This window comes from Aythya fuligula, chromosome 11, assembly GCF_009819795.1.
Source record: "Aythya fuligula isolate bAytFul2 chromosome 11, bAytFul2.pri, whole genome shotgun sequence".
Classification (NCBI taxonomy): Eukaryota; Metazoa; Chordata; class Aves; order Anseriformes; family Anatidae; genus Aythya; species Aythya fuligula.
The window spans coordinates 5820507-5846306 of record NC_045569.1 but is presented as its reverse complement, the minus strand read 5'-3'; the positions used below and the strand labels follow the sequence as shown (position 1 = coordinate 5846306).

Genomic DNA, 25800 nt, shown 5'->3' with positions numbered 1-25800 from the left:
TGACCTAACGCTAACAGTCCCCACTAAACTATATCCCTAAGCTCTACATCTAAACGTCTTTTAAAGACTTCCAGGGATGGTGACTCCACCACTTCCCTAGGCAGCCTGTTCCAATGCCTCACAACCCTTTCAGTGAAGAAGTTCTTCCTAACATCTAACCTAAAACTCCCCTGGCGCAACTTAAGCCCATTCCCCCTCGTCCTGTCACCAGGCACGTGGGAGAACAGACCAACCCCCACCTCGCTACAGCCTCCCTTGAGATACCTATTAATACCAGTTCAAGTCTGTGTTGTAAGGCTGAGGGACGTGAATCTAAATCACTATTATCAGTAAAATAATAGCTGAATTTTAAAAGTATTGCACGTGTTGTTCCATCATGTTTCAGGCAGGTTATTTTAAGGACCTGCTTTTTAATGTCAGAAAATATTTCCATGTTTTGTAGAATAATACAGCCACGCTGGGATGGGTGTTGCATGTGGCTCACGGGGTTTTCTAGCAGACGGCGAGGGCATTAAGCAACTTGACTGTGATTTTTCTCTTACTGACTTCATGCAGAGAGCTGGGCACAGCCCGTGCCAGTTGTTCTCAAGGTCGCAGCCAGCCCCTCCCCAGGCGGGATCACAACATGCTGAGATGCCAGCAGCCTCTGCACAGCTGACAGCTCTACAAAAACACGGCCAGGGCACAGCTGTGTTGTAAAGCTGGGCACTCACTCCTCTTTAATACCAGTTAAGTGGTGAAATGCTGCCTTCCAGAAATGCTTCCTGTCTCTTAGCAAACACCATGTAACATACAATTTTTACAGTGATTTGTAGCATATTTTTACTCATGAAATATAACCCTTCCTTTCCTTTTTACTCCTCCTTAATCACAGTGGACAACTTTGTGGAGAATACAAATTTTTCCATTCTTGGACTCGAAGCTTGATATTTTCCTTCCTTATTTCCTTCTGCATTAATTGTCCCTCCTAAAAATAGAGAGCTGGAGTCCAAAAATATCCAGCGGAGCCTTAATGGAAGGTTCCTTGCAGGGAAGCCAGCAGCCAGCCCCGATTTCTTCACCCAATCCTGCTGTTTGGGCGGTCCCACCCTCGCAGGGTTCCCTGGGCTCGCCTCTGTTTCCTCAGCCGGGTGATTCAGTCCAGCTGCATGCGAGGGCGCATTAAAGGGGAACCATCCATCCCTTACCCGGTCTTCAGACTTCTTGCTGTGCAGAAGCCCGGCCATGCTGCGGCTGCTCGGAGCCCTCTGTCCGAGGGTGGCTGTCCCACAGGGGTCTGCCTGTCCCCGCAGCCGGCCCTCATGGGGTGCCCAGCGCTGGGCTCACTGCAGAGGTGGCGAGGAGGGAGTGCCAATCCCAAACTAAATTTTCTTCTGTCACCTTCTTGACAAACCATCTAGGGGGCTGAAAACTGCAGTTTGAATGGCAGCCCTGTAGTGGGAAAGCTTGGAGTTGTTTTTGACTAATCCCAGAGTCAACCCAAAGGCCATGTTTTAAACCAAACCTCTGTGACTCTGTGATGCCTTATTGTCTTGTAATACCACAGGGCATAAGATAGTTCTCAGCACAGGTTAGAGACAGAGAAAATGCCCTTCACTCGATCAGTGGTGATTCTGCCTTTTGGTATATGAAGCCATGGCGCAACCTGGGCTGGGGGCAGGCAGCTTGAGGGGGTGCCCATTTCCTTACTCCTCTCTGGGGAGATCACGGTTGTGATGCTGACTTTTAGAAGCGTAGTAGGAAAGTTAGGCTGCAGTCTATGAGCTTCCCAACGTGGCATTTTGAGAGTCCCAAACTGCCATCGTTTTTGCAGAGGGTGGGGCACGAAGCTTAAGAGAAGAAGTGAGGGGTCTTTGAAGTAAAGCGCTTTGAAGTTAAAAAGCTAGCGAATTCCTGATGCAGCTCACTCTCTGTGGAAAAGCCATTTAACTGAGGAGACTGGATACAATATTTACAAGACCAGACTGGAGGCTTGCAATTGCAGCTTTCATGTTTTTAGCTGTTCGTGCAGTGGTGGAGAAGGTGACCTTGATTCGAAACATGTGCGCCATGCAGCGCCATCAGCCTGCCCCGTGCTTCTCTGCCGCTGGGAGGCTTTGAGGGATGGCTGACGTGAAATGCGTGTGGTGAACGGGGAGGGAGGGAGGGCTTTCTCTCTTCCCGTTGCTATTGTTTTGTTATGTTTTGTGCCTGTTCCGTTTGTCTCCAGGATCAGAGCAATGACTCAGTAAGTTATCTCAGCAATAGGAGAGCATGGGAAAATACAAACATCGGGCTCTTAAAGATGCATCGTGCTATTTGTTATGTGCTGGCACAGCTCCGCGTCCGGCCTGTTGGGAATGTCACCGCAGGAGCTATCGTGCTCCTTCCCCCAGACCTCCTTTTGAATCTTGCACCTTATCCCTTTCTTTTTCTCTATGTAAAAGGATACAGAATTGCCCTAACCTATCCTTTCTCCTTTTTCTACACCAGTCTTCCTTCTCTTAATCTCACATTCCCCATTTATTGCACTATTGATCTGCTTCCCACATTTTTTTGTCTCATTCCTCCTGTTATACTGGAGCTCTCTGCCTGGCCAGCACACCTCTCTCTTGGCCTTCAGCTGGCCTTTCTTTCTCATTGGTGTCCTCTTGTCCACCCTCTGGGCATCCTGCACCTTCTCCTTGGCCATGTCCAGGTTGTACAGGGTAGGCCTTGGGAAGGATCCCTGGGTTAGCTCAGAACCAGCCGGCTTGGGCGGTGTAACCACAACTGCATTGAGATGATGCTCTGCCCAGTGAGCCGAGGGCTGTTTGTCAGTCCAAGCAGTGTCACGTTAGTATCGCTGAATCACCTCCGGAGTTAGCTTGGACATCTCGACTTGTTAGACACAGCCTGAATCTAACTCAGCTCACAACAGGCAGGGAACATAAATCTTATCTCTATTTGCAAAGCACTGCTTAAGTTGGTGATGGCAAGCTTTAAGAGACAAATCCTAGAATGGCAGCACTTCAGGATACCTGTGTAACTCTTCAGTGGTCTTTTTCTCCTGCAGTCTGAGGAACATGGAAAATAGGGGTCCGGTTCAGTTGTCCCTTCCAGCTGACTTCTTGCAAACACAGGTGAGTCAGGAGGGCAGGCTCCAAGCCTTTAGTTCTCATTGGAAGTACAATATTGGCCTTCTGATGTTAGTATTTCTGTGCCCACTACTACTGGCTTGCTACGGTACTTGTGCTGGGGGTGACAGGGTGGTAAAGGTGTGACGTGTGGGCTTGGGGACAGCATGACCCGAATGTCATGCCTACAGACAGCACGACAGAAAGGGTGGTGCCCGGATTTAGCCCCTGCGAGGGAAGCAGTAGCAAGAAGTGTGGTCTGAGGCAGAGGATGTGCTGCGAGCGTGGCTGTGTTTGCGCCAGCCTCCGGAGGCTCCTCCCGGCAGCGGCTCGGCAGGCCCAGGCGCGCTGCGGTTAGGCCCTGACGCAGAGAGCAAGCAGCAGCTCAGCACAGGCCTGCCAGCAGCAGCGCCTCAGAGCCTCTCGGAGCCCAGCCCCTGATGCCAACCCCTCTCTGCCTGTTGAACATTCGTTCCTGCCAGCGGGAGCCAGAGATTGTAACTAACTCCTGCCGGTGCCAGTCGGGTTGGGCGGGTTGGTCCTTTATTTACAATTATGATGAGGCACCAATTACACTGTAGAGCTGCTTGCTCTCGGTGAGGCAGAGTTATTACTAAGATGTAAGCGTTTAGGTTTTGTTTGCAGTGCTCATAGACCTTTGAGGCCTGTTCCTGCCTAAAACCTCACTCAGGTTTTCTCAGATCCCTCTTCCTCACTCTTTTTTTCTCCACATTTGTTTAATGTGCTCTTGCTCTCTGCGCTGCCCAGAGCACAAAGCTGACTGCCACAGCCAGTGTTCATTCACGCCTCCCTTTCCCCCTCTTGCTGCCCAGATGGCTGGGCATCCAGACTCCCCATCCTGGGCTTGTGTATGGATTGAGAAGACTATTAAAAAGTCTCTTGTTAAACTCTTAGCCATGCCAGCAATGCGCTGTAGCTAGCTAGATGTGTGATTGCCCACTTGAATTACTCTTTGATGTAGGACCCTTTTCTACTGCTCACAGAAAAGGTGCTGTGGTCCTCAGTATTTGGAGGTGCTGCCCAGCCTGGTCACCCTGGAGTTCTTTAGGAAGCCCCACATGTATTCTGGTGCCATGGGAGCCCTTCTGGTCAGCAGCTAGGAACTCTTGGCTTGTCTCATTTCCCTCATCTTTTTTTTTTTTTTTTTTTTTTTTTAATTTCAACCTGTCTTCCCTTTCTTCTCTATCTTTCTGTTGATGGTATATTTATATTTCTGTCGCTTTAATCTCTTGCAGTCAAATAGCAAGGCACATCATGGCTGTGTTTCCTTGAGGCGCTGGTGCAAAGAACCTTGAGGTGAACTGCTTTGGAGACGGCAATCATACACAGGTAAACGTGAATATAAAAATCCCATCCTACTTCTAATAGCATTTTCTCTTTTCTTCTGAACTGATGGACTGCTGCCAAGCCTATGAACATCTGATGATGAGCGCTGAGTCATAGGCAAGACAGAAACCCATATATTTAGCAACCAAGAGGAGCAGTTTCTTTTGTGGATGAGAATGTGTTACATGTTTCAGTGTGGGTGTCTGCGTGGGGATGCACGTTAACATTATGGAACCAAGGCAACAGCTCCATGCTCAGACTGAGAAGGCATATCCTTTCAGAAGGATTTGTTTCTACTTTCCTCCTTCCAGAAAGTTCAGAAAATGGTCTTTTTCTGCTCCTCTGTTATCAAACATGAGGTGGAGCCTTCATGTAGGAAGGCTTCGGAAGTGCTATTTTTCAGAATCTATTTTCACGAGTACACAACTCTTTAAAGGCACTGTTTAACCTGTATTTTCAAAAATGTTCAGACCTATTCTTTAATAGAGAAGAGGAGCAAGAGACTATTATCAACTTTTTCCAGCAGCGGTGAAAAAATGCACCTCACCACCTTTCCATCTAGTGCAAACAGTGAATTCAGATGGAGCAAGTGGCCAAAAACTGCGCAGGGGTAGTAGTCAGAAATGTCCTTATCCATAGGAACCAAGTAGCAGAAAGCAATTAGTCTTCTAAAGCAGCTGCGCAGCCTGCCTGCTAAGGGGTAAAAATGGAACTAAGAAATGTGAATGCCGTGAAAGGACAGCCGAGGATGCAAACTCAAGGGAAGGACTGCCAGGAGCAGGGTGGGGTTAATTACTTCAGTTAATCTGAAACTGAAGAAGTTCAACAGTCAGACTGATGGACAATGAAGTACGCACGCTTTGGTATTAGTTTACCAGAATTTTTGCCTAAGGACTCTCATAACCTGTAATTTCCCATTTATACCAAAGACACTGCGAATAAGCAGACAGCACCCACATCATGCCAATGTTTGTCGAGAAGAATGAAACAAGACTGTGGTTTTCTGCTGGACACAGGCATTTTATCTTCTGTTCCAGCGAGGTTCGCTAATAGAGTCAAAGCTATCCACTGCCTGCCCAAAGAGTATGGTGTTCCCAGATAAAGATCCCATAAATACTGCATTAACATATTTAAGCATTTATGTGATTTAGCTAGTTCCTTTGTGTAAATTATAGAACAACAGTTGCTCGTAGATACATAGAGATGTACAAGCTAACTGGCGTGTGGTCCAAGATAATGAATAGCAGTGACAGTTCAACACAACCATAAACACATGGGGAAGGCTGCTGTTAAAGATAACGACTCTCCAAGTCACTTGCTCTGAACAGTTTTCATCACCCCCACACAAGAAAACGTATTGATTTTAAAGTAATTTCCACAGTTGTCCCTGGCTTGGTGAGGATATTTTAGCTTTCATCTTTCAATAGTAGTCTACTCTTTCAAATTATTTTTGCAATCAGATGTAATGTTCCATAGACAGTTAATCACTGTAGCACACAAAATTGTTTTCCTGTGGGTGTGGTGTTAATTCCAAAGGAGGACAAAGACATGTATCTGCAATAGCCTCACGTCTTTGAGGAAGTCACTCACTTATGCTTCAATTTCATCATCTCTAAAATGAGGTAAGAAAACATTTGAGGGCACTATGAGATTAAATTATAACTGTTTTGATAGGACATTGCCATTTGTGGAGAAGGTATCAGAAATTTGCAAGGAACTATGCTTTGAAAGAAAGGATGGTTGACTCTGAGCTTCAATTTGTGTATATTAATCCCGTAACTATCTTGTAAAGAAAAATGGAGTATATGCCAGCCTTGAGAAAGGAATTTCACTATGCAGCTCTAAAATATGTATTGAAGAAGAATACAAAACAAACATCACACAAACTTTTTCTCAATGGTTTAAAAAAATCCTGTTTTAAACAGTAGCGCTGATTGAAATTTAAACAAAGATATCAAACAACATACCAAACCTCAAACTAACAGCAGAAATACTACCTAGTTGATGCTTTTTAACTGATACAGAAAATGAAATTATAGGTAAGGCAACACTTCATATTATAAGTTTTATTTTGGAAAATGTAAACGTCACTAACCATGCATACACGTTAAGACGATGCTTTACAGCTGTTAATTTTCTTCCTTTTTCCTTTTTTTCCTTTTTACTGTTGTTGTATAGACATTATCACAATATATAATCTATGCGGTACAAAATACATAAAAAGTTACAGCAGAGCAAGAATAGATGAGCATATAACTGTACAACTATAATACTTCAATGTAGTGATTTATAGAGTTGAAAAGTGACCATGGAAGCATCCGTGTGCTGTTGATAAAACTGTCCAAGAGAAGATGACACCAGTTTACCAAGGCTGAACGTATGTACGTAAACGTGCACATTTGCACAAATATTGTCACTCACAGAGGCATACACATGTGAATAAGCACATGTGCGCACACACACACACACACACACGTCCCCCAGAATGCATATATACACAAGTAACTACAGCTGTAACCAGAGATGAAACTAAACCACAAATCTCAAAAAACAGATGCAAACTTTCTAAAGGCAATGGTGTTTGGATCCAGGACTGTGGTTCAGACCAATCTCTAGCCATAATGAAACGGACACCTAGTTTTGCACTGTAGACATCCCTTTGTTATTCTGTGTGTAGTATATGCACACTGCTGTATATTTATGTATACACACACACATAGTATACAATATACACATATTTTATATATATATGTGCATATGCTTATATAAATCCATATATGTATAAAACCTATGCCAGTGGATGGGCTTTTGCATTCTGTATTCTGGTTTATGGGGTAAACAAGAATAACAGTTATTTTCTACTGCCTAAGGCTACAGTTTTATCCCCCAAAACGTTAAATATACAGACGTTCATCATACCATTCACTGACATAGACTATGTGTTAGCACCCAATGGACAAAAAGATGGTGTGAAGGAGTAAAAGAGCACCTGAAAGTCAGTTTGTAGGCATCACCTGGTGAAATTAGTATATCAAATGGCAAGGGATAGGCAAGCTTTAATACGTAGAGTTCATTTTCCTTAATCTTTCCTCATAAATCATATTCCTCAAAACAACAATGCATTTCACACTAAAATTCCTAGAACTCACGGCAGAGAACTGCAGATAACATTCAGATGTTTGAATGTGAATAGCTAGAAACATGTAAGCTCCTCAGACAGCCTTTTCCTGTCTGGATGCAAGGAACAAGAAAAGCACTGAACTTCTGGACAGAAGGTAATGAGGTTTTAAAGATGTACAGAGGGCTCACAGAGCTCAAAGTTATTGCAAATATCAATGCAGTACAGAGGGGAGGATACGCACAGGAATTAGGTGTTACCATCAAACAGGCTTCTGATGATTTGTTATAAATATATACCTTTGCAGTTATGTAATTTAATGTAAACAAATACCATGCACATATTACAAAAGCAAGGAACAAGTAATCTGCAGATACAAACAATTCTCACAATAAAATCTAGCTGCCTAGATTTCAGGACTGCTTTCTAAGAAGGAGGAATTCATGTGGCCATTAATGCACTTCAGGCCTTTGTTTAGGATGAGGTTAATGGAAGGGGTGAATGAGTTTGTATCAGTAAAAAATTGATTAGCACTCTGGAGGACACTAATACCTTTCATTTCTGCCTGTGTTCATGTACTACAATTAACAACTTGACCCAGTGCAAATATCTGAGTTGACAGTTTGGAGAGATTGTGAGCATCTATAGTTTCAACTGAATGATAGTAGCAAGGTGATGACTTTAATTTGCACCCTTTTTCTACAGCAAGGTAATTCAGCTCAACTCTGAGAGGAAGCTAGAATCATGGCTTGAAAAAAGCATACTTTCTTAATATTAATAAACCTGCTACTGTGCTCTGAAATCAAAAGGAAAAATAAAATAAAGCAAGTTTGTAGTTTGTGGGGACCCACCTCAACGGATTACATGGGTAAATTGGGAGGCCTATGAAAAGATTTGTACCTTGCCAGAGCAATTATTTCCTGCAGGTGTCGTGCCTGCTGCTAAACCAGAAGATTGGATTAGGCCACACAGCTGGGCGAAACAACAAAAGGGTAAAAATCTGATGTTAGTTTGGGTAAGTAACCAGATTTCAAAATATAATCTGAGCTGTTCAGACTTCTCATATCTGTAAAATTTAGGAGAAGCAATCATGTGAATAGTCTTATGACCTAACTGCTGTTTCTGCTTCCCAGAAGACGCTAGAAACCCCCAAATGCTGGTTTACCATATCAGAATGCTGAGAGAAGTTTTCTTCACATTCAGTTGTGAAAACTACTAGTGGTTTGGACTTCATCTTTGGATCATAGAGCTATCGTTTATTTAACGTTTAATGGAGATATCTGAAGCTCTAGCTAGGATTTTAAAACTTGGTAATTTGACTGTCAGCCTAACAGACTCTGAGGTGCCTACAGCTGAGATGTCAAAAAAAATAATTTAAAAAAAAAAAAAGGCAAATTTCAGAGAATTTCCTGAAAGCATAGCTATGTTGGCTTATATATAGTCTCCCAGCCTTCTTATTAGATGAATTGGCTGAACTGGAAATTCAGCTTTGACCCAGTCGTTTTGGCCCAACAAAGCCTTGGAGAATCATTAGTAATCTCTATGAGGAAAATGCATAAAATGCTTTAGTTTACTGCCTGAGTTAAAGATTAACTAGTTCTTGTCTCAGAATAGGTTATTGCATAACCTTTACATCCCCATAATCCTAGTACTAATATAACATGGTGGGAATATCTTTCTCTAGGCTTTAAAAAAAAAAATGTATCTACTGATTCGTGGTGAATATTATGCTCTAAATGGATGGACTGGAGTGGTTCTTCCCTTGCTACAGATTAAATGATGGTCTTGCTGGAGAAGGTGATTTTACACCAAACTGAGGACAAAACACAAAACCTATGATTGCTGCTGATACTAGTGTCCCCTCCACCCCCTTATCCCTCTATTAAGGTGTAATGATAATGACAAATGTGCTTATGACTTGAAGTATGTGCACAAGGCACAGCTGACCTGTAAAATTCCTTTAGCTGGGTATCTTAATTGCCTCTTTCCTAACTACAGCACAAGAACACTTTGATCAGTCACAGAAATGATTGGAATGTGAATTCCTCTTACCTGAATAGCATAAAGTTGTCACCATTTTTTATCTCAGTAGATGAGATTTCAAAAAAGAAAATAAACTTGTGGAAGTAAACATATCTGGCTTTCCCCTACTATGCAGTGGTTAGGCAACTTGCCACACAAATTCAGCAATGCTTGTCTTCTTGCAGCAAAAAAGAAAACTGCAATATTACTTCATTTTTTGTAAATGTGGCAGTAGAATTGTGCCTAGCATGACTTCCAATTCAGAAGGAGAAAATGTGGTTTTCTAGAGGTGGAATCTGAAGTAAATGAACATGAGAAAATACTGAAATATCTGCACTTTAACTGTCTGCAAGTATTGATGCATACAACTATATAGTTAGGAATAAAGTAAATATTATGGAAGTACCCATGAAACAACTCAGGATTCTATATTAGCCTCTCACAGTTAATATACAGTACAAAAAAAAAACTTGCAAAATTGTTATCAATGCAAAGCAGCAATTATGATACAAGTTCATTTGGAATGCGGATGCATTAATTTGATATCAAATGGCACATTTGGCATATAGAGTTTTCTTTCACCATGCTACACTTAACTGAATTTAGACTTTACAGTAAAAACAAGAACACCCCCCTCCCCCAAATTCCAGAATCGAAAGGACCTGAATTTATAACATGCACCATCAGAGCCAGCCATAACAAGGAAAGCATATTTGCTGCTAGTGAAGTCTCTAGTACATCACAATGCTCTGGTCTTTTGCTGTTTTTTACCATATAAAACATAAAGATCTACTTTCTAGTGCTTTATCTTATGCCCAATATTTGAAAATTATTGAAAAACAGCCAAGATTCCCTTTCTGTTTTTAGGCAGTTATTCAGAAATGGGAGATCCTTTCTTTATGCTGGTATGTGTCTTTTTGCAAAACTTGAAGGACTGCTGAGCTAAAATGCCATTTTTTTGTAACACTTAAAAATGCGTATTTATTCTAGTCAGAAGATACCTTGTGATTTTCGCTTCCTTTTATCAGACCATGTCTGTGATGCAACAGGATACAAAGACTGTCTTAAGCAATTTGTCTTGCTAACATACAGCTGTACAGTAGGTAAGTACCTCGATAAAAATTTTGATGGGCATTGGTTCAGTTATGCTATTTCCATAGTTCATTAAAAAAAAAAAGAAAAAAAAAAAAGGAAAGGATAAAGAAAATTGTTCAAGTCAATGTGGTTTGGTTTGAGTATTCTGTTGGTCCCATACTGAGCAGGCAGCGCAGATAGCTTAATGACTTGGCGAGAGAGAGAAGACAGAATGCCTCTGAGATTCCATGCCACTTGCAATACAGTGTTACCCAGTGTAAATGTGTTTCCTCATGATTTAGGTTATTTACTTAAGGCATCACATTTAGATTTTTTTCTCAGAATTTTATCTGGTATAAAACAAAAAGTAGTAGTTTATCAACTTCACAAAGATTTTTGGAATAGTTGGTTTCGGAGCATCTTCAGCATGAAGCAAAAAGGTGACTTGCTACCAAAAGCAGCGGGCAGTTTGAAGAAAGGAAACTCCTCTCTGGGTGCTCCCAAATGTAGATGTATAACCAGGAAAACAAACAATGGAAGAGTCTGGTACTATATTCCAGTACTGGTTTGGTTTTTGTATTGTTTGTTTTTTATTTTTTCCCCAGTGTGTGAAAGAACCCAACAAAAAGCTTCTGAGTGCAAATATATTTACATAATAAGGCTGCGGTTAGGGTGTGTCTTCATTGTAGTTATTGTGTAACATAAATATCCATCCCTGAGAAAGGAGAAGGGGGACACAATCCAACACAGTTGATTTCTAAGTGTATGTATGCTCATGTTGTGCAATCTGGTCTTACAAAACTACTTTGACACCTGAAGTGATATTTTTTTTCTTTTTTAGATTTTCTCATTTTCTTATAAAGAATAATCATGAGGATATGTTATGGTTGTAAAATGTATGGGATACTGAGACAGCAGGAGTCACTAAGTAGAACATGTAAATCCATCTGTCCATGAGGTTAGAATGGCCACTCGTGTGGTTGGGTAAAGAAAATCTGACTGAAAATTGCAGTGGGAGGCAGCTATTTACTGATTAAAAAAAAAAAAAAAAAAAAAAAGAGGTGAGGGGCAGGGACAAATTGAGGAGGGGAAGTGACAGAGTTTTTAAAACATGTGCAACACAAACAAAACTCCACATTAAGTATTAGAGGCAAAGTGCTGACATCCAGTGCAGGTAGGTCTACGGGGAACTGGCAGGGCTAATTGTAGGACTTGAGGCATCTGAGCGGCTGTAGTCACTGACAGACCCTGTTCTTGAATTGCTTCCACTTCGCCTCTTGAGCATGCTTGGGTGGAAATTGGCGTGGCGACGGGCATGCTTTGTCAGATGGTCACTGCGCATGAAGCGTTTCTCACAGAGCGGGCAACCAAACTTCTTTTCTCCAGTGTGAGTGCGGTAATGGCGCGCCAGCTCGTCAGAGCGAGCAAACTTCTTGTTGCATTCTTGCCAGCTGCATTCAAAAGGCCGCTCACCTGCAGGGATTGAACATGGCATAATTAGAAGAGACACAGCAGTGTTATCCATGGTTTTCACATGCAGAAGTTAGAACAGAAAGGTTGGGTGTGAGGCAGATGCTACTGAGCACTACATGGATGGAGGTGGAGGCATTCTCCACCGCAGAGGGAGGCCACTGTGGGGTTCCAACATTTTAAAAAGTGCTGGAGACAAACGATTGATACCTTGTTTAATAACTGGATCTTCAGGGATTCTGATGCTTTCAGGGACGTCACATTCCGTATCTCTGGTAGGCTGCTGGATTTTACTTCTGGACTTTGTATCTGTACTGAGCTCTCTAGGATACTTGGTTCCGAGCTGTCCCTATGCCTGTCTGACTCGCTGTAAAAATTCAGAAGGTGTGATAAAGCCTCTCTCTACAGCTACTTAAAAGCAATTACAGTGAAAATACAGGACAGCAATTCTGAGGCACTGAATGTGAGGCTCTCGCCTTGTATCCTCTTGTGTTTTCTGTATCTGCTGCAAGATACAATATTTTTTCTTGTTCACTGCCTTAGGTCTCATTTAGGTGGGAGGCAGGTAGCACATTATCTCTACTAGGTAAATGTGCCACTTTGAAGGGAGCCAACTGCTGTCAATAGCTATCCTAAAAAACATGACCTGTGATGCTTGGAGTAGGACCAGTGACCCAGTGAGCTCAAATAAATATCAGTCGGGTGACCTGATGCACTTCTCAGCAGACCTCAGGCACTGGAACCATCTCCCATGGGACCGGGTGCCCATGCACAGCAGTGCTGCAGGTCTGCAGCTGGGCACTGTAGCAGCTGTGCAGCCTGAGAAGGAGAAAAAAGCAGCTAAGATGAACGGGACTGCTTTCAGTTTGCTTCCCTTGAACTAAAGTTTAAAAACCTAGGTCCCCACAAACTTTGTGGAGAATAAAAACTCCACCAACTGGTTTAATGGACATAGTTTTGTTGCTTAAAAAAACATGTAAATCCATTTGGTGTCCTCCTGAGCCTTCTCCTGCAAACTGTCAGGGACTCCTCTCTTGTTCTGCTGATGGAAATGTGAAACATGGGAAGCAAATATAATTTGGCTGTTTGTCATGTATCTAGTCATCTGCTGGATATGCTCCTGCCTATGGTGGGATGTGCTAGTCTGTTGCGCCACCGGATACATCAGTCTTCTCCCCGTGTTTTGGTCATACAACAGACACACTTCTATGACAGGGGGAGGACTTTGGGATCCTTGGCAAGAAGGGCAATGAGACATGGTCTGACTGCTGGCTCTGGCCTGCAGGTTTGAAGTTTCTCATCCCTGAGCAATGGCATCTTTTTTGGTAAGGCAGTGGTCTTTGGACGTTTTTGTTGCCTAAGTTAATTTTCTCCGTGTTTTCATTGCAAACGAAATCAGCAAATGTTCTTCACTAGAAGGACTGCCCTGTGCGATGTCTGCTTTCAGACAAGGAAGGCAAGGGTTAAGATGCAATGTTTTGCTTCTGCTGTCCACAACACCATGAAGCATGAAAAAGTCCCTTTCTGCTGATCAGCTGGCATGGCATCAGTGTTCTTAAAAACATCTAGCATTTGTTAGCCAGAAATAGGCCTAGCAGTTCAGTTCCTAATGAGGGAAGAGGTTCTGGAGCAGGATTATGTAATAACTGCGTTATCCAGCACTACCAGGGAGTTGATGAAGATATTGCACAATCTGTCTCCCCCTCTCCTCACTGCTCATCAGATCTGGCTGGGAACATTCATGTTCATACTCATCCGTCTGATTTGATATTTGTGATGGTGGTGGTGATGATTTGGGTTCCGAGCCAAAGACAATGAAGCACTGTGCCTTTCTTACACTAGTTTTCTACTCTTTTCTGTTCTCCTCCTTCCTAGGAGATATTTTTTCCCCCTCAGCCCTCTCTAGTCTATATCTTCTTGGAGTTGCCTTTAAATTTCTTGGCCAAGCAACTTTCCCTTCACTGCACTGTCTGACAGCTGGCATCACTCTAGTGGTGGCAGTGAGTTCTCTAGAGCGCTTCCCACCTTTGGTGAGGTTTAGCAACAGCTTCTCAAAGAACAGCCGTATTGTCAGGAAATGCTGAATGTCTCATGTGAAGATGGGAAAGTCATTATTGTTCATAAAAAATGAGCACACGGTCTGGAACGAACTTGCTGCGGGGTATTAATTAAGACAAGACCTAGCTACTGCTCCAAAATCAGTCTGTCATCAGTCTCTTCTCTCTACCAGAAGGGATGTGGTTTTCTGTGCAGGTTAAGTTATATAAATGTCCTTTTACTGGCAGTAAAGCAATCAACAGAATGAGAGATTGTAAGAATCGATTGCCTAATCTCATTAGGGAACACGCAGTCAGAGTACAACTTCCTTGCATAAGCACTAACTCACGGACATGTTGTACTCAGAACTTTGTCATTCTAGAATGACTACAGAATTCGATCCTATAAATTAATGGCAAAATGTTAAAATAAATAAATGAATCTTAAATACTGCAGTGAACATGTCAAGCGTGCCAATGTGTATATTGAGATTCTTAATGCTATGTCCTGGCCGCAGAATATTTGTATGCTTTTTGAGTATTAGTAGCAGTTCTCAAAGAGGCAAGTCTTCAAAAGAAAAACTGTTATGCTTGAAAAGAAAGGGAGCAAAAAGAAACTACAGCTTCTTTACTATTCAGAGACTGACAAGAGATGCCTTTCAAAGATAATGAATATTCTAATAAATACTCTTATTTTTTCCAATTTTAAATAGCTTTGGATTTCCATGTTCTAAATCCCCATGAACTGCAACCTTTCCAGATCCTCTGCCAGAGCACATGACATCATATATGTTGTGTTTAGTTATACAACCTAATGGAAAAATATCACACTTGAGAATCAAAATCAACTGATCTTAACTGGAAATTACACGAGCAAGAACATTTTTGGCTTCTTCCTGAACTCCACCCAGTTCAAAAGAAAAAAATGTGCACAGAACTGCATTAAGAAACTCAAAGTGCTCACAGAGTAAGACTAAGTGAGATCTGCAGGTGCACCGAGTCCTGAATTCGTTTCAGTGGCACAGCCCTGGGTGCTCCTGCTGATTGCATCGTCTGCCAGAGCCCAGTGCCAGAGGCACCGCAGAGTTACCCAGACCGTAGAAGCAGCATTAAAAATGCCTCTCTTCTCTCTTGCTGGAAAGAATTCAGAAGCCAGCAGGGCCAATCTGTTCTTACAATGTTATATAAAGGTCCTCTGTATTATTCTGTATTTGATAACTGTTATTTATATTGAGACAACTATATGTAGTCATGGGAAAGATGGTGGAACTACAGAGATGGTGGAACTACAGAGATGGTGGAACCAGATCTGATGTGTTCTGAGCTTGATTTGCTCTGTCCTTTTAGGGTACTGTTGACTTTACTCTGACCCACATGTTTTGAGGCCTCCCTTCCTGTACAGTGACACTCCTATGCAGTCCCTGCAGTAATGTGCTTTCTGTTTCACTAGCTCATCTGCGTGGTATCCAGCATTTGAACGACAACTAAAAATGATACTAAGTACTGTGTAGGTCTAAGCACGCTTAAAAAAATAACCTACAAATCACTGAAATACCAAAGCAGGTTGTGAGACTTGGGATACAAACCAGTTTCAGAAGTACAGTGTGATAATTAGAAAATAGTATCGGAACAATTGGAAATGTGGTATCTGCTGCCCTACAGAATAAAATGCTAGTAAGTCTAACCACTTACTGGTGGCTATCTTTTCAATTTATCTTAAGTAGTAGCTTTGCACATTACGTTAGCATCTTCAAGCATATGCCAAGGCCATGAAGTAACAAAGAAATTCTTTGTATCTTGGGACTTCTAAGAGTGACTGCAAAACCAGAAACAGTAAGCCAGAAACAAATTGCTCTGTGATCTTTCTCTGTTCTGCTGCTTCACGGAACAGAATTCTATGTTGTCATGAAAACAGACGAGAAAACTGCACATGCCACTGTGTGCTATTCTTACATTTCTACATTTTTATATGCACAATTAAGGGTATATTTGGAAACACTGACCAGGCTGGGTGGGGAGGATGAAGAGCAGACAGTTAAATAGATGTGCAACTGAAGCACTCTTCCTCCAAGAAAGGAAATGCTATCCTGGGAAAAAAACATTAAGGAACACAGACTGCTTGGCTGAAGAATGGCTGTTATTAAAAAAAAAAAAAAAAAGTCATCCTTCAATAGCACTGACATATTTATGAATATTTTCATTTATGTTATTCTCTTGCTTATAAACAAGCACTTTTGGATATCTGAAAAACAAGCCTTTAACCTTCTGAGTGCAAGAAAGAGAATAACATAGCTTTGATGTTAGACAAACGGTAGTTTCTTTATCTACTATTGAAAAAGGAACCAAAAAAAAAATATCTGAAGTCTCAAATTTCTGAATTCCTATAAACTAAAATGAAGCAGTTTTAAATTCATGATTCTGGTGGAGACTTATTTCATAACCAAACAAGCCAAATGCAATCATGTTTTTTGCATCTGCTTTTGTGTTTCTGTCCAACAGCTTTTAAATGTCTTTGCTAACTTCAACCAAATCTGACAGAAGTAGCAAATTCAGCAGTATTAAGCTCTACTAATTCCACAAAAATTAGGAGGTTCAAGTACTGTTCTCAGTGAAAACATTACTTCTTTTACAGGGTGAGTTTGACTTTCATTAGAAACCAGAAGCCCAATATGGGGGAGTGTTACAAATGCCCAAATCCACAAAGAGCTTTGAAGCTGACATGTTACTAGGCACTGGGACATACGGCTTGCCCCAGGCCTAGGAGACAGAGCACCAAGGAGCTAGGTAGGATGCATGACAGAAGTGTGCGTGTCCCTGCTATTTCTATCATCTGTGGTGTGATGGTTTTTTTTTAGGAACTGGAATTCTCAGGTTTCTAGCAGGCATGTACCCAGGCATCTAGTACAAACTCACTTTACGGTGTGGGCATCTTTATTTTAATCTTAAAAATGCAGTCATTAAATCAGTAGGTTACTGGCTCTTTGTATTCTGAGTGCATGTGGAACTGCTGCTGCTGTGCAGGAGCAGCACCAGCTACCGTACCATCATTTAAATCCTTGATTTATTTTCTGTGTTGTAACATTTTCGTTGAGTTGTTTAGACATACGTTAATATTTCTTGAAAGGGGAAATTCATAGCAGCAAGTTTACATTTTACGTTAACGTCTGTTACTGCTTGCTCTCGAAGTGCTTGTGTAATTCCATTTAGGAGCACAGATTACACCCTGTGACTTACCTTTATCAACACAGCTAACTAGAACAATCCAAAACAAAATGATGAACATGCATTCAGATACTACAATGGCAATGGCTACAAGGACAGAGAAATGTAAGTAGTGCAAAATTCTTATCCTAACCTCAACCACAGTCAGATCCATCCAAGAACCAAAATAACTGATGTTCCATGCAGCTATCTGATCCTTCTTTAAAATATCACCAGTTACACTTCTGACCACAATGGAAAACATCTTTTTTTTTTTTTTTTTAATTACATATTACATTCTATTATCAGTTGCATTTCAGGCCTTTATTTCAAGCTCGCTCAATAGTGTTGGCCAGATCTTAAATCTCAGTTCATAATAATTTTAGCTATTTTACTGTACTGCATGTTCATCAGACACATTTGCATTCTCTTTTCCCAAAGCAGAATAACCCTAGCCTTTTTAGGCTTTTCTTTTCCAGGATGCTCCATCACACTCTTTCTGTTTTCTAAAACATGCATTCCTTGAATTTATTGGATCTCTCTTCAAGGTGGATGCCCAAGACAGACTGCACTGTCTGAGTTCCTGAATGCTTAGCACTTTTTAAATAATTACTTTAAAAAAAAATACCTTTTCCTGCGTTTTGTTTGAATTAAGAATATGAATTTGAACTTCTCCTTAACAAGTCATTTTCTGCCTAACATGGTAACTTCTGTTTAAATCCTGTTTAGTTCTCACTTTGTACATGTATCTGCTGAAGTGTGGTCAGTACATGAAGCTCTCTGTTCCACTCCCAGCTACAGCCTAACTCCAGACCACTTCATGCACACAATCAGCAAGTAGCTGCATGTTAAAGTCCAACATCTGGAAAATAAATCCTAAAGCAAAACGGTTTTAAAAATAAATTGGCCACAAATTATATATATCTATATATCTATATATATAGATATAGATATATATGTATATATATATATATACACACACATTTTTATTGTCAGATATTTTATCTCCATTCCCCAACTGGAGCTCTGAATATCTATATCAAAAGGGAACAATTTCATTTGTGTTTTCAACTTCCACTGGGCTCCCTGTATTTATAAGCACAAGGGATTCTTCAAGACAGCCAGCCAGGACAGGCTAACAACTTAAGTGTAAGAATGATGAAATTTATCCTCACCTTCACAAAGAAGTCTTGGAGTGGATTTTAGATCTATGCTGAGAATGTGGCAGAGAATATGCCCCCGGCACTGCAGTGTGGTCTGTGAGTCTTAGGTGATTCCCTACACTGTAGGTACATAACACTTACTTTCCAGCGTCACAATAAGCTTCTTTGGTTTCTTTGTGCATTTGTGTTGCTGAGCTGTTTTGGAAACTGTTGGTTAGTAATGTTCGCACTACAAAATAATACCTTTGCACATCTACAGCAGGACTTTCCTCCAGGATTTGTGTATTAACAAAAATAATAATAATCAGCACTTGCGTCACAGAATCACAGAATGGTTGAAGATGGAAGGGACCTCTGGAGATCATCTGGTCCAATCCTCTTGCCAAGCAGAGTCACCTAGAGGATGTTGCACAGGATCACATCCAGGTGGGTTTTGAGTATCTCCAAAGAAGGAGATTCCACAACCTCTCTGGGCAACCTGTGCCTGTTCTCTGTCACCCACGCAGTAAAGAAATGTTTCCTCATATTCAGCCAGAACTTCCCATGTTTTGGTTTGTGCCCGCTGCCTCTCGTCTTGTCGCTGAGCACCACTGGAAAGAGTCCAGCCCCATCCTCTTGACACCCTCCCTTTGCATATTTGCATACGTTGATCAGATCCCCTCTGTCTTCTCTTCTCCAAGCTAAACAGGCCCAGCCCTCTCTCAGCCTCTCCCTGTATAAGAGATTGCAGTCCCCTATAATGTCTGGGGGCACGAGGTTGTAAAATTTCTCATCTCCCCCTTGCCTTCTAAAGTGTGCCCTATGGAGTCTCACTATGCGGCTGCAAATAAACATTCCCCTCCCACACAGTTGATGAACTGGGGGCAGAGGCAATTATGTAATACAAAATATAGTTAAGTAGCCTCAGTCTCTTTTTCTCTCTCTGCTAGAGAGTACTCAAAAAATTGGGAAATCCTGTTGGGTAACTGAGAAATTCAATTCTTTCCCACATAAAGGTCATCAAATCCCCTTTTGGAATTCCATACTTAGAAATTCACATCTACGTCTGCAGACCTGGGTACTGAGAGTTTGATGCTATGGGTTTTACTGCACCTTTGTACCAAGACACATAGTACTTGTTATCTCTCATATTAGGCTTTCTCCTCTGCAGCTTCTCAGTTCCTGGTTTCTGAAGAGTTCACACTTTCTCTCTCCTCCCTTCCTCACACAACCCCTCCCTACCTTGTATCTTCCTTTTTCGAAGTACAGAACAAATCAGTTGCACTATCCTAGTGGCTTGTGAAGCTCTGAATTCAGTTACACAGAGTATGTCAAAACTGGGACTGTGTAAACATAGTTAAACTTGTTCTGGTAAATTTATTGAAGAGTTTTTCTCTTGCAACACAATCAAGAGCAAAATCACTAAGGTGAGTTCAGCATTCAAGAAAAGTCCTTTCATGATGGGGTCTAGATACGTAAACAATCCTTGGCATGCATCCTATTAGGAGTAGCAGACGTGTTATAAGCCACTTCAGCAAAAAGGCTGCATAAGCTGAATAAAGCATTGAACCAAAGGTGCTTTTATAACTTTCTGAATAATTCATGTACTCTGTCATACGGTCACCGCTTAGGTAAGAATGTGTGCATCTGCCAACTCAATTTGTTGCATCAGTAGAACCTAGTGGGACAGAAAAGCCTGCGGAAATACAACTCAGAAACTAAAAGCTGAGAAAGGGAAAGTGAGGGATGGGTATATGTCTAATTTTTGCAACACTCCTATGGTTTAGAGATTCTTCAGCGTTCTTCTAACCAAGGGTCACAGGCTACCTTCAACTACCAGCAAAATGAATGGAGTTCTTTTAGTGAAGGGTGATGAGAGCATCCTTGTCTTTGTGGTCTTTCCCAGCTTCCCATCATAAAACTGCTAGCAGCCATGATAAGAAGGTAAAGAAACAATATTCTTGTTGGTATCTACAGGGCTAAAATTTAGCAAGATAGCTCTAAATAATATCTACAGTGCTGTGTTTCCATGAAAATACATGTATTTAATGCTTCATAGCTGATTCTCTCATCTCTTTGTAAGTAACTGTTAACGGTAAGACACAGGTGATAACTTTGAATATTCTGATCAGCTGTCAAAGAGCAAGGTTGTAATGTCAGCATCATTTGTCTATTTAAACAATATATATTATGTGACCTATTCAGCTCATCCTCATCAGCACTCTGCATGACATGGTTTCACAGGAAGGCTATGCTGTTCCGTGTCAGTCTTGCTTGCCTAAAATGCCAAGCTGTTTCTTTCAAATACAATGAGGTTACGTTCTGGCCTCTCCAAACAACTAATGATTCTGTAATCCATATCTTCATTTGCATTGTGCCTAAGCTTGGTGAGAACACTCTTGTTTATAAAATAATGATTTATGTATTGCTTTTCGTTAGTCTCAGCTGTATTGTGTCTCAGGCTATAAATAATAAGTTGCAAACTAGAGAAAAATAGATGACAGTAAAAGATGGTGTCAGACAAATGTCACTATTCCGGTCATCTTTTTCCTCCCTAGTCTGAAAAGTGGAATGGTTAAAAGGTATGGGAAAGTAACAGAAAAGCAGGAAAGAGGCAAAAGGAAAGGGCTTGCAGGTGAAATTTTGTGGCCTTACAGTGAAATCAGAGTAGGCGGTGGCAAAGTATGCCCATGGCCTCCTCTACAAGAACTATGTTTTTAGTACATGCTGATTTGCTGCTAGTAATGCCACCTGGCTTCACAACACATCCTAGAGATGGAAGGACAAATCTTTTCCAGCCTAGGTCAGTGACCAAAACTAGCTGCCATCGCTTCCATTCCCCAGTCCTGGGTAGGGCAGTACTTTGTACGCTTAAAGGCCAGGATGTATTTTCCTCTCCATCTTTACTCTTGCTGATGTTCTTAGCAAAGTGTTTCTGGGGGAGTTACTGATCATATCCAGATGCAGTGAGACCAGTTTTTTTTAGGATATTAATTTGGTTATTAATAGTTTGAGTGCTATGGTTAACCATATGGTAACCATAGTGCTATGGTTAGCCATGGCAGGTATGAAAGAGACACACATGTATGTGTTCTCCTCACAGCAGTATAATGAGTGATGTTCCAGGTAAGGCTCCCTTCTGATGGCCAGCGAAAATAATGCACAACTTAGCAGTGGCAACTGTGATACTGCTGTATACCTAGATGGTCTTGTCAAGATCTAGATGCGTAATACTTCTCTCAACTCTTTTCTGGCATACTTGCTGTATCTTTTGATGTGATTGCACTGATAGTATACACACATTAAATGCACTGCACTTGAAGTGTACTTCGCTATCTCTTAGCCTATACAATTGTGACTTCTCAAAACTTCAGCTACCTCTTACAAGGGTGATAATCCAGCAGCCGGAGGAAACAAACATGCTAGTAATGATGTTACATGGTTATGAGATGGTGTTTACAATGCATGCACTTTCAAAGACAAGCTATAAATGTTCTTACAGTTCTATATGGATTCATTGTTGTTATCTAATGCTGCTTTTCTGTTGCTTCTATCCTTATTCAAGCTTTACATTCACCATTTCACTCTCTTTCCCTGAAGTTCTGATACGCAAGCAAAATGGACACCTCCCACCTAAGAACAGAGGGACATCTGAGCCATTCGGATACCCACGAGGAAGGAAACTTCTTATCCTACCTAGCAGGGTGAACTTCCACGTGTAGAGGTAAGCACGCAGACCAGAACAGACCTCCTCTGCCCACAGGAATAGCTGCTATCAGTCGTGTTTCCTTTAAGCCCCATGGCTTTGTTTACATGGACTTCTGCAGCACCCTATTATAAAAGCAGGTTTGTTCCCCTCTGCTGCTGGAATCTCTGGGTAACAGTGCTCTTTACAGAGTGCCAATGACAGGGCTAAATCTCGGGAAATGAAAGGCAACAGCCTCAGTGCCAAAGAGCTTATATTCTAAAACAATGTGATCTACCAAGCATTGCTTTTTCTATGAAAGTTAGGTCCCTGTAATTGCTGTATGCAATTTCTGTTCAGTAAGCCTAAAACTCGTACTATCTCCTTATCTCTGAGGCATCAAATCCTTGACCAGTGCTCAGTGAAACAGCTGAAATGTCACTAACTTAAAAGCGCAGCAACTTCCACTTGATTTTCTCTCTCCTGTGGCTTGTTCCAAGGATGAAGATCAATAGCTGACCCTTTGACTTTGCACTTAAATGCAGGATAATTAAACTGTGTTACGCTGAAATGATGAATACTAGGGGGAGAGGAAGATGTGTCTTCGCTATATCATTTCCAAACCACGCTGAAGTATCAGTCTCCTCGCATAGTAGGAGCCCCTTGGGACTAGTAGAGCAGCCCTTTAACTGCTATCTTCTTCTGATTTGTTGTTCTACTCCGTTCTATGAAAGTAAGAATGTCAAGTGAATATTAAATCCTCTGTTGTGAATAGAAAACAAGAAACAGTGTAAGTAGAGCTTTTAAACACATCTGGCTATTACGGAATGACAAAACCAAAAGATGGGGATTTTTTTTTCCTTTTCTAATGGTCAATTATACTTTTTAATAAATATATTTCAAAAGAATACCGGGGCTGCAAAAACAAAAACTGTAAGTGCTAATCAGCAGATCTGACCTACCGCATCACCCTGACAAAGGAATTTCAGCCTAGAATCCCTGCCTCGAGCCAACAACTTGTTGAGCAAGGGGCTCTCTTCATTCCTTAGGTAAAAAAGCTTGTGACTTCAGCATAGGTCAGAGAAATCTGGCCTCTTACAGTGTAACAGGAATAAACATCAATAAAGGTATGTGGGATTTTGTTCCTCTTTTTCAGACATGATGAGCCAATTCAAGCCTCTTAAAGTGACAAGGCACTGGAGGAGGGCTCTCCAAGTATGTGTAATACTCAACACTGTTTTTATCAAATGAATCCAGGTAAAATCTGAAAAGTAAAGTATTAACATGAACCCTGGTGAAAATATATGCTGGACTGAGATCTTGTTTATTCATTTACAGTCCATGTTTCTTTTGTCTCAGCATGCCAGTGTGCTGTGTTGTTGTATGCTACAAGCTGATGATTTCAGCTGCTATGATTCGTTAGAGCAAATAAGGTGATTAATGAAAATGTTATGCAGACAGCAACTGAAGCCAAAAAGGAAACTCCCCAGCCTTGATCTCCCTCCTCCAGGAAGGGGAAAAAAATCAGACCCACAGCTGACACAACTGAACCAAACGTGTCTACAGGGAATGTATATAATTAAGGTACCAACAAAAACACGAGGTTTCCATTACAAATGGCTGTCTGGATCTTTCCTCTTCTGCCTCAGAATTGCTCAGTCATTACCAGTCCACTCTGCAAACTCCAAAGAGCTCCAGACATCTGACTGTTAGCAGTTCCATGGGAGCTCTTACGATTATTACGGTCCCTGGCACCCTCTCTCTCTCCAGCCCACTCTTACAGTGGGGAAAAAAAAAAAAAAAAAAAAAGATCCTGTGCTCACTACAGAAGGGCACTTCCCTACCTTCTCCCAGTCTGTGCTACCTCCTTTTGGAAGGCAGGATTATGTACCGACAGAGCAGACAGGATAGCTGTCAAGCCCTTCATTCTCAACCACATAGTCTGTCATGCAGAGAAATTACATGTAGCAGAATTAACCAGTAGGTACTCATGGGTAAAACGGCAAACACGAAAAAAGCAGTGTGGTCATTTCTAAATGTATCAGCTGCTTCTTTGGAGATTCTCTTGCCAGAGTATCTCAGAAGATAATTGTGCTCTTCTTCTGATCAATGGATGGCCTGGCTTCCCTCAGCCATCAATGTGGGGTGTAGGTTATTCCTTGCTCTTCAAAAAATCAAAAGTTCTTCTGATAGCTTAATTAGGTGGTCTTAAATTTTAATGTATCTGAGTTCTGATCACTGTGGAAAGTAAGAACTGAAAAGTCTGACCAAACCTCAAGCCTCAAACATGAAAAAAGCTCGTATTGCAAGAACATTTGAAAACAAATTGAAATGTCACAAACCATCCCTATCTATACCATGAGCACAAAGCTACCTCTGTAGTGGTTTAAACAGTGCCTTCAATGAAAGTTTACTTCACAAATATTTTTGTGGTGCATTTCAAAATGTCCATGGTAATGTTTTTGATCCCTAATACGGGAATTTAAATGTTTTAAGTGGGAGAGCAACTGAATAGGTAATGACAAAGTATATGTAACTGGTATGAACTGTGGGTGAATTCATGTTGAAATTGTGAAACTTTGGCTCCCTGAGCTGTTACCCAGCACTTGCTTTAATAACTGTAAAGAAAGAATCATATGACTCCATGAATCAGTCTTTTCTCTGTTGACATATAAATGACTTTTTATTATTCTATTCTACTAAAAACAGGAAAGTGCTTGTAAAAGCAAAGCTTAACAAATTAATGCAAGGTTGTCCTGCTATGCAAAATAACATACTAAAGGATTATTCTTCTAAACCAAGACGTGTGCTTTATTTATCTGAATTCTGGAAGATGTTGAATGTGATCTGCCTCCAACTGAAGTCTTTGGCATGAATAGACACCGAGGGTGAGTTATGACACATGACATGCACAGCACTTCCCAGGACTTGGTGACAGAATGAAATCTTATTTTGCTAGAAGCCAAGCAAACAAAAGTTAGTGAGGCTGTCTTTGGTTCTAACTGTGAATTGTCTCTTCGTGAACTTTCAAATTGTTTAATCATCAACCTCACAGTAACACAGCATACACGAAATGTGACACTGATTCAGAGCTTATAAACACAGCTTTATAGCTGAGTGAAATGATCTGATACTCAAAGTTTATTCCAACTCTATGGAGGAGAAAGGGAGTGGGAATTTTATTGTTATTCTGACTCCGGATAGATTGTTGTGCCAGAGTGCAAGGCAGTGCTGAGTGCAAGGCAGTTTATGAGCAGCATCAGCCAATGACCATATAGAGCATCCAGCTCCAGGAAACAGGCAGCTCTGGGAATTAGTTTTATGGGCTGATAATCAAACAGTAGGTCTGCTGCCTGGCACCAGGTAGCTGTCGTTCAAAGTATGCACAAATCTGTTGCATGTACCTCGGAAGATCTTCTTCCCAGACTGTAAAGCTGCACTTCCCATTTAAGCCCAGATTCTGGTTTTTAATAAATGAATCAGATTCTGGGAAAACAGTTGTACTCATGTTCTGATGTGCTCCCTTTTACAGCAGGTCAACCTTTTAGAAAAGCAGTTCGACAACAAACTCTTGCAAGTCTCATTTATATACACTATTTCCTGTTTATTT

General features: G+C 41.3%; 1 protein-coding gene and 1 long non-coding RNA gene across 2 annotated transcripts in view; one reads left to right on the top strand and one right to left on the bottom strand.

The window, feature by feature from the left end:
- The window catches only part of LOC116493347, a 29490-nt gene extending 5515 nt beyond the window's left edge, over positions 1-23975 (top strand). The window contains exons 3-5 of the long non-coding RNA XR_004253743.1: positions 4352-4445; positions 22106-22229; positions 23347-23975. This is a non-coding gene — a long non-coding RNA (uncharacterized LOC116493347). The remainder of the gene's footprint in view (positions 1-4351; positions 4446-22105; positions 22230-23346) is intronic.
- KLF13 (Kruppel like factor 13) overlaps positions 11746-25800 on the bottom strand; it is a 28888-nt gene continuing 14833 nt past the window's right edge. Inside the window, exon 2 of the mRNA XM_032194658.1 lies at positions 11746-12129. Within this exon, the coding sequence (XP_032050549.1) occupies positions 11837-12129 (293 nt within the window). The 3' untranslated portion in view covers positions 11746-11836. The remainder of the gene's footprint in view (positions 12130-25800) is intronic.